We start from the raw sequence: 7642 nt of genomic DNA, 5'->3' as shown, positions 1-7642 counted from the left end.
CTGCTCCGGGCTCTGAGGTGCCTGAGGGACCCCCGGTAACACGTTTTTTTTTCCCCCCATTTTCTTTCTTGGTTCGCTTTCACGGCCAGGCCTTTCCCACGCGAGAAGTTGCAGGCGCCGTGTCCGACCTCTGCCGGGCCGTAAATCCGGTCAGGCCGAGCGAGGCACGGCTCGGGGCCGAGCCCCGTGTCCCCAGCCCCCGTGGGTGTCCCTGCAGCTCTGACCTTGCCCTGCCGCCTGAGGCTCTTTCCGAAGCTTTTAATTTATTTTATTTCTCCTCCTTTATCCTCCATAAATAAACAGGTGAGAGGGAAGATGCCGTCTGCGCAAAAGCCGATGCGGTACGGTCACACGGAGGGCCACACGGATGTCTGCTTCGATGACACTGGGAGGTAACTGCCAAATTCCTAGAGACCAGGGTGAAGTGTAGCTTTCCCAGGAGTTTCTATGCCAGCCACTGCTGCGTGAGGTTCTGGGATGGATTTATGGCCTGGCTTGGTCTGGGAATGAGTTTCGCCTGTGTTGAGAACCGGCTGTGTGATATATTTTGATGCCCTGAGTTTTAAAGGGATTGATTTATAACTTAAACATAGGCATATGTAACTAGTATGTATGCATGTGTGTATATGTTTATATATAAACTCTATATGGACTTTTTATAAGAATGGCTTCATGTAATCTAGCAGAAATCCATATAGTGTGGGAGTAAGTATGTTCACATAACCACTAAGAAATTAAAAATGTAGTTGAAGAAATCCAGTATTGGGCTTGCTATATTTTCTTGTCATTCTTGTGCTAGTTCTTGAATGTATAACTATAAACTAAATATTTGCTGTTACCTTTTTATTGTTCAAAAAACGAGCCCTCTCAAAATGAACTCAGAGGGTAAGCCTGATATATTGAATATGGTTTAAGTCCAAATTTTCTTATTCCTCTAGTTAGTTCATTAGCCTTGGTACAAAGCCTACTCTTAAGAGTAAGTCTAATAAAAATCCCTCAAAACCGCAAAAAGCCTTGCTTGCTATTAAAATACAAATGTTTAAAAAAGGATGCAGACATCTCTGCCAAATACGACTGGTCCACTACTGCTGGGCTCCCCAGCATCGATATGTTCAGGATCAACACAGTGTTGTGTTGCTGTCAAAGTGCAGACCTTACAGAACTAAGAAGAGCAACATCACAGGTTCACCACTGGCTTTGTAACATTTTGCTGTTTGATTAGAATTTTTGGGGAGTGCAAACAACTTTAGAAAAAAAGAATGCAAGGCTTTATTATAGGTTCACGATGTCTTTAATTAAAAATTGTATGCAAACCTCTGTATATTTGCTCTGTGACTTCAGGTTGTTGTTTACTGCATTAAAATTGTGAAAGTTAACTCCGGCAAACTTGAATTCCACGTTATGTGTTTTTTAAGGGTTCTGTAGGCCTGGAACATGTTAAGCTTGTTAAACTTCAGTCAAGTATGCATTAACACTCTTAGTTTTGCCATCAACTTTGTAATTAGCTGTAAGGTAAGTTTTCAAAGGCTTAAGAAGTAATTAAATGCTCAGTTCTTAGAGAAATCAGTGCTAATTAAGTCCTTTGAAAAGCTTGCTCCGGGTCCTGGAAAAAATGGATTGGCCGGTAATATCTAAGGGTCAGTTCAGATGAGTGCCAGGCCTAGGCAGTTATCAGAAACTCAAGTAACTGTGTTACTGACGTATAATAAATGTAGGTATTTGCTGTATCACATAGTATGTAATGCGTTTCAATTTTAAAAAACCCAGACACTTCAGTAGCATTCTCATGTTGGGATTGAAATTCACAGTGGCTGTTCTTCCCATTCCTGAATGTTAACAAATCCTGTGTCTTTCCACAGCTGCATTGTAACTTGTGGCAGTGATGGAGATGTTAGGATTTGGGAAAACCTGGATGATGACGATCCGAAATCCATCAATGTGGGAGAAAAGGCCTATTCATGTGCTCTAAAGGTATCGTAGTTAACAGAACTCCTCTGTGTCGTGCTACTTGGGTATACAACATGACTGTACAGATACTGGATTTTCAAGCTCAGGGATGCTGTTCGTGTGGGTAACATTAAATATATACTAGGATAATATATGGAAAAAGGCAAGGATAATATCGTGCGTAGCACGTTTCAGTTTCATGTATGTTAAATATGTAGACCTCTATCTTCAGATTAATGTGTGGAAGATAAGTTGAATGTTGTTTAATGAGCTGCAGGTATTTAAATTTGAGCATATGAACATATTCTACCTTTATGTCTAAGTGAAAATATTAAAGCAATGTCGAAAACATAATTTTCTGAAATACACAGAAATCTAATCGATTAAATGTGCCTATAGACTTTTTGAATATTTTAACAAAATCAAGTATTTTATATAAATCAAGAATACTTCTGACGATTCACTTTACTCCATACAGGATTATAGAGGAATTGTTCCTTATACTAAACTTCTGTAATACTTTTTTTCCCTTCTCTTCCTTCACATTCAGTTATACTCATTTCTGACTTTGATCTCTTTTCTGAGAAACAAACCCAGCAGATTAAGCTAATTTATGCAGTGAACTTTTTAGCCTGTTTCAGTGTTTTCTCACAAATGAGAGTTGCAAAAAGTTTCCCAGCATAAGATGTGATCACCAAGTATTAGGAAAAAGAGCCAAGACATTGTTTTATGCAGGTCTGTCTCAAGGTCCAAGAAATTATAATCTATGTTAATCAAAAATTACTTTTCACAAAGTCAGTGCCTGGTAATGCTTTGGTAATATACTTTTATAATTGGTTGATATTTTGCTCTCAAAATTGTCGTTTAGCCCAAAGATGCCTCTGATCCACCGTCCCCAAAGTCAGAAGAGAACAGGATTCTTGCTTGCATAAATTGTAAGAATTTGTGAGAATGCTGACTAGAGGCAGTTCTGTAGTCTGACTGGCATTTGAAGCATAACCTGCTCTGTTTGTTTTAATGCTAAGGCAATTCCTTTTACTATATCTTGCAGGAGTCATTATTTGTAAATAACAAGGCAGATAAGTTACCTATATGAATTTGTATAATAGGAAATAATTCTTTTTACTATGCATGCTCATGCACTTAGCTTGAGAATTCTCACAGTATTTCCTTTATGTGCAATTATTGTTATATTACATTAGTAACAGAAGGTCTAAAATGTTCTTTGTGGCAATGCTAGAGTTCTGGAATTCTTCTTTTCTACATCAGTTCTTCAGATATTGTTTAGTTAACTTTGCAGTGATAAAGAAAAATTTTAAAATTGTTTTTCAACTACTTGTGATTTTGGAGAGGAGTATGAAAGAGGAAATAAATGAGAATTAACATATATGTGTTATATTTTAAAAATAATAATTTGAAACCTTATTCAGAATAGCTGCCTTAAGTGAAACCTCTTTCTTATATCCCTTTTAACATACCTCATGTATCTATTCCTCAATAACTGTATAATCTATTCTCCTCATTGATTTTTGGGGTATTTTGCTGTTGATTTTCATGGCATTACTTATCCTTTCACAAACCAAGTGAGGTGACTTGAATGAGTTCTCTTAGCAAATCAGTGGCAGAGCCAGAAATTGCTAAAACTATTAATGAATTGAGGAGGGAACATCCTGGTTTTAGTTTTTGACACCAGTAGGAAAAATTCTATGCTCTTAAGTTTAATGTAAAGTGCTTTTAGTTTTGAGGGATTCTTATTTTTAAACAGTGAGATTGAGAATGCTTTGTGAGACCAGACTTCAGGAAATCTTATTTAAAAAATCGTTCTTTGTTAATGACAATGTTGTGAGGAACTGATCTGAGATGTCGATGTAACCTGGGTTACATAAATCTCATCTCTTAACTAAGTTATTTAGTACTGGTTGCTGCTTTGTTTATCTGCAGGATTTTTATTGTAACTTTAGGCAACTTGGAAAAAAAAAAAAAGCAACACCCCTTCCCCACCTAACCCAAACAAAATAAATCCCTCAAGGAAATAAGGCATTTCTTTATTTATGTATTTCAAAAACAAGTGAGGAACAGTATTATCACTAGAAGAAGAGATATTACTTTTCCAAGTATAGGATAATTGTTTCTTTTGTTTTGCACTTCTTTTAATCTAGATTCATTTTCAGTAAACATCTGCTTTCTGTTTTCTGAAAAGAACTAAACTGTCCTCATGAACTTCTCATCTTTCCCTGGTGGCATTTAGCTGGGAAGTTTGGTCGAAGGGTGCCCTCTCCTGACACTGCAATATGTTAATCTAAATAGGATGCGAGATTCTTCCTGTTCTAAGAGCTTTCTTGCCTATGTAAAAGGAGTGAATTTTCTATCCACCGGAAGAAGATCAGACAGTTCTGTTTGAAATTCGTTAGTGACTTTGAGTATTCATTATTTTAGTAAAGACCCAAGTTGGGAAGGTCTTGATGCAGGAAATTGCAGTATAGTTAGCGTAATAAATTTTAAGTCTGCTGAAGCAACTGGAGTTTCAGTATTAAATCTAGCAGTGTGTTTCTACAGGGCTGAAAGTAAGAGAATAATTTTTCTAGTTTTTAATAGTTCGGTTAAAGTGATAAAGTATTAAAGATACTGTGATTGTCTGCATTTTGGGGGGAAGAAACACAAATTAAAAGAATATTTCCCCCTAATACTTTTAGGAACCCTAGTACTCTTTTGGAACTGCTAAAGTTAATCTGTCCAAATATTAGGCACATCAGAGCAATTTTTTTGGCTCCGTGGATATAAATGTGTTTTAACTAACAAATTTTCTGATGGATTTTGTTTTTTAGAATGGAAGATTGATCACAGCAGTATCGAACAATACTGTTCAGATACATACGTTTCCTGAAGGAACTCCAGATGGCATCCTTACTCGTTTCACCATGAATGCAAACCATGTCATCTTTAATAGTGATGGTACCAAAATTGCTGCTGGGTCTAGGTAATCTGTGCATGATAAGGAAAACGATTCAAAAAATGATTCAAAATCTGGCAATTTCCTCGCATGCTGACTTTTCTTACCAATGAGATCATTAACCCACATACCTCTGAGGGTTTTAAAGTATTGCAAAATGCCTTCTGGGGGTGGAGGGGAAGAAAGGAATGAAAAGGACTTTCGGAGACAATACTCTGAGAGATACTTGATCCGCCAAATAGTTTTAAATGGAAATCTGGTGTTGTGAAAGAGTTCCTTTTCTTTAGGAGACTTGAGTGTTGCCAACTTTCAGTCCTATAATGCATAAGTGTTTGCCCATATGGATCTCATTGCAGCATCAAGGATTTTGTTACTGTGTGCTAAAGATAATGTCCTGACTGTTCAGGATCATGGTACTGCAGATGTATATACACATGCAAAAGTTAGATGGGTTCTAATTTGCGTGAGAGCTTTGAGTCATTCTCTGTCGTAAGTATCATCATCATTCTGCCAAATGATAACAGATGATAGTTGCAAGACTTGCCTGAAGGGAATTAAATGCGTAGTTTAGTTAATTTCTTAGGGCAGCATGTTTGCTTTTACATAATATACATATTTTATATATATACACACACACATATAATATCCCTTAACAGAGATGGCAAAATAGTAACCAGGCAATATTTCTTTTTCCATTTGTTTAAGGCTTAGATGATTCTTAATTGGATTTGGTGAACTCTTTGGGCACCTGTAGCTAACTCAGACTGTCTGCTTGCCTCTCTACTAGAGTTTGTCCTCCACAATAGAGATGGCAGAGCATTGCATCTGCTCCTTGGGCTTCTCTAAGTGTGAACTGAACTAGAAAGCAATTTGGATGGATATGCTGGACTGTGAACTCTGGCAGCTGTGGAGCAGACATACCAGCTCCACCAAAACTGGGAGGCTGGACGGCTGGGGGCAGTAACCACTCTAATCTCTACATCTGATAGGGATCATGACTTTGGGCCCTTTGCCAGTGCTTGTTTCTGAGGGAACAGCTCTGCCCCAGGATCTGACTTTGATTAGAGAGATTAGGCAGATGGCGAACTCTTTTCTGTTTCTAAAACTCTTGCAAAAACCCAGTACTTCTGCAGCCTGGGCAGGGCTCTCACATTAGGAAAAAGAGCTCATAAGACTGTGAGGCCACCGCTCACAGATGAGGCCTGCTGTAACATACTGAAGGAGAAGGTGACAGCCATGAAATGAAGGAATGCAGCTAAGAAGAATTGCTTTTAGTTGTCCTGGGTTTCTCCACTTCTTACATGAAGTCTACAAACTTCAGTTTTGTGTAAGTTTAACATCCAACTGGCTGCCAAAGTTCGCATGAAGTATTTGAAAAATAGTTGTGTGGTTACCTAAATAAATAAACAAAAAAATGCTATTGCCTTGGGTTTTTATTTTTCTTTAAAGTTGTTTTGCATTGTTTAAGAGTGCTAACATAATTTTAGTTGTCTCGCAATATAGCTTATACACTTCCTTTTATGACTGTTTGATTAGCGTTAGATAGTTGACAAAACTGAGGTTGTGTGTCTGAATATAGTTAAAGTAATGATTAACCCTATAGAATTAGATCCTAAACCTAAATTTCTCTCTGAGGGTGTTGCAATGAAGTATGAGAGGGTGTGGTACTGAAAGATTGTCACAGGAGCTCTTTGGCTTAGAAATTAGCATTGACATTTTGAATTAAACTGCAGTAATGTCTGTAGTTTTGGAGGAGGGAATAAAGTCGTAAAAAATCTGTTAATATATCTGATGCACTAAATGATCTTAAAAATCCCCTTAAAAATGTCACAAAATAAACTACTTGCTCTATTTTTATTTTTTTTTTTTAAAAAAAAACCACATGACCAAATAATTATAGTAATGAATATTGATCCTATTCAACATATAGTTCTTGTTAAGTCAGCTCTCTGGTATCTAAGCAGAGGTTTTCATTAGGTCATGTAGAATATTACGTTAAACAGGTATATAGTCTGTGTGTACATAGTATCATCTTCAAAGAGAAACCATATTTTATGAACTTTGACATGAACAAAAATTATTTTTTGATAAAAATAGCCTGGCCTTGCTCCTGTTGTAGTAAGCCTCAAGATTCTCATTTTCCTTTAGCTCATAAAATGTCGAGAGCCGTAACTTCCCTAAAAGATAGTTAGTGCCCAATTTTTTTTTTTCCATAAACACATAGTTTGTCATTGTTAATACTAATGTTAATACTTTTATGTCTGTGTTGTTGTGATCTACAGTGACTTTATGGTCAAAGTTGTGGAGGTGACTGATAGCAGCAAGCAAAAAACATTCCGAGGACACGATGCTCCTGTTTTAAGCCTGTCTTTTGACCCCAGGGATGTTTACCTGGTACGAACACTTTCTTGTTTACTTTCCACTTTGAATTTCCTTTTCCCTGAGAAAGAAAATAAATATATACTTTTTACAAAAAAAAAGCCCAGTGACTGGGCACATGAGATTATTTCAGCTGATCTTACTGATGACGGAGTGTGTCGCAACTTGTTGCTTCCCAGGAGAGCTCAGTCTTTGCTTTCCCGCTCAATTACTGTCTGTGTTCTTCTGCAATCTAATGCTGATCTGATTTTAGAGGGGAAAAGATGGCTCGCTAAAGAAATGTAATATTAATTTTGAGCCTCTTTTGTGAATAAGCAACTCAGTTGAAGTGTGAGTGTTTGTAACTACAGTACCTTGGAGTCAAGT

General features: G+C 37.1%; 1 protein-coding gene across 1 annotated transcript in view; it reads left to right on the top strand.

Moving 5' to 3' along the window:
* The first annotated feature begins 315 nt into the window (after positions 1-315).
* The window catches only part of WDHD1 (WD repeat and HMG-box DNA binding protein 1), a 29075-nt gene continuing 21748 nt past the window's right edge, over positions 316-7642 (top strand). The window contains 4 exon segments of the mRNA XM_009698531.1: positions 316-392; positions 1860-1971; positions 4773-4924; positions 7180-7291. Coding sequence (XP_009696833.1) covers positions 316-392; positions 1860-1971; positions 4773-4924; positions 7180-7291 — 453 coding nt within the window.

The sequence above is a fragment of the Cariama cristata genome, unplaced genomic scaffold (genome assembly GCF_000690535.1).
Source record: "Cariama cristata isolate BGI_N322 unplaced genomic scaffold, ASM69053v1 scaffold6574, whole genome shotgun sequence".
Classification (NCBI taxonomy): domain Eukaryota; kingdom Metazoa; phylum Chordata; class Aves; order Cariamiformes; family Cariamidae; genus Cariama; species Cariama cristata.
This window is presented reverse-complemented; position numbering and strand designations above follow the sequence as displayed.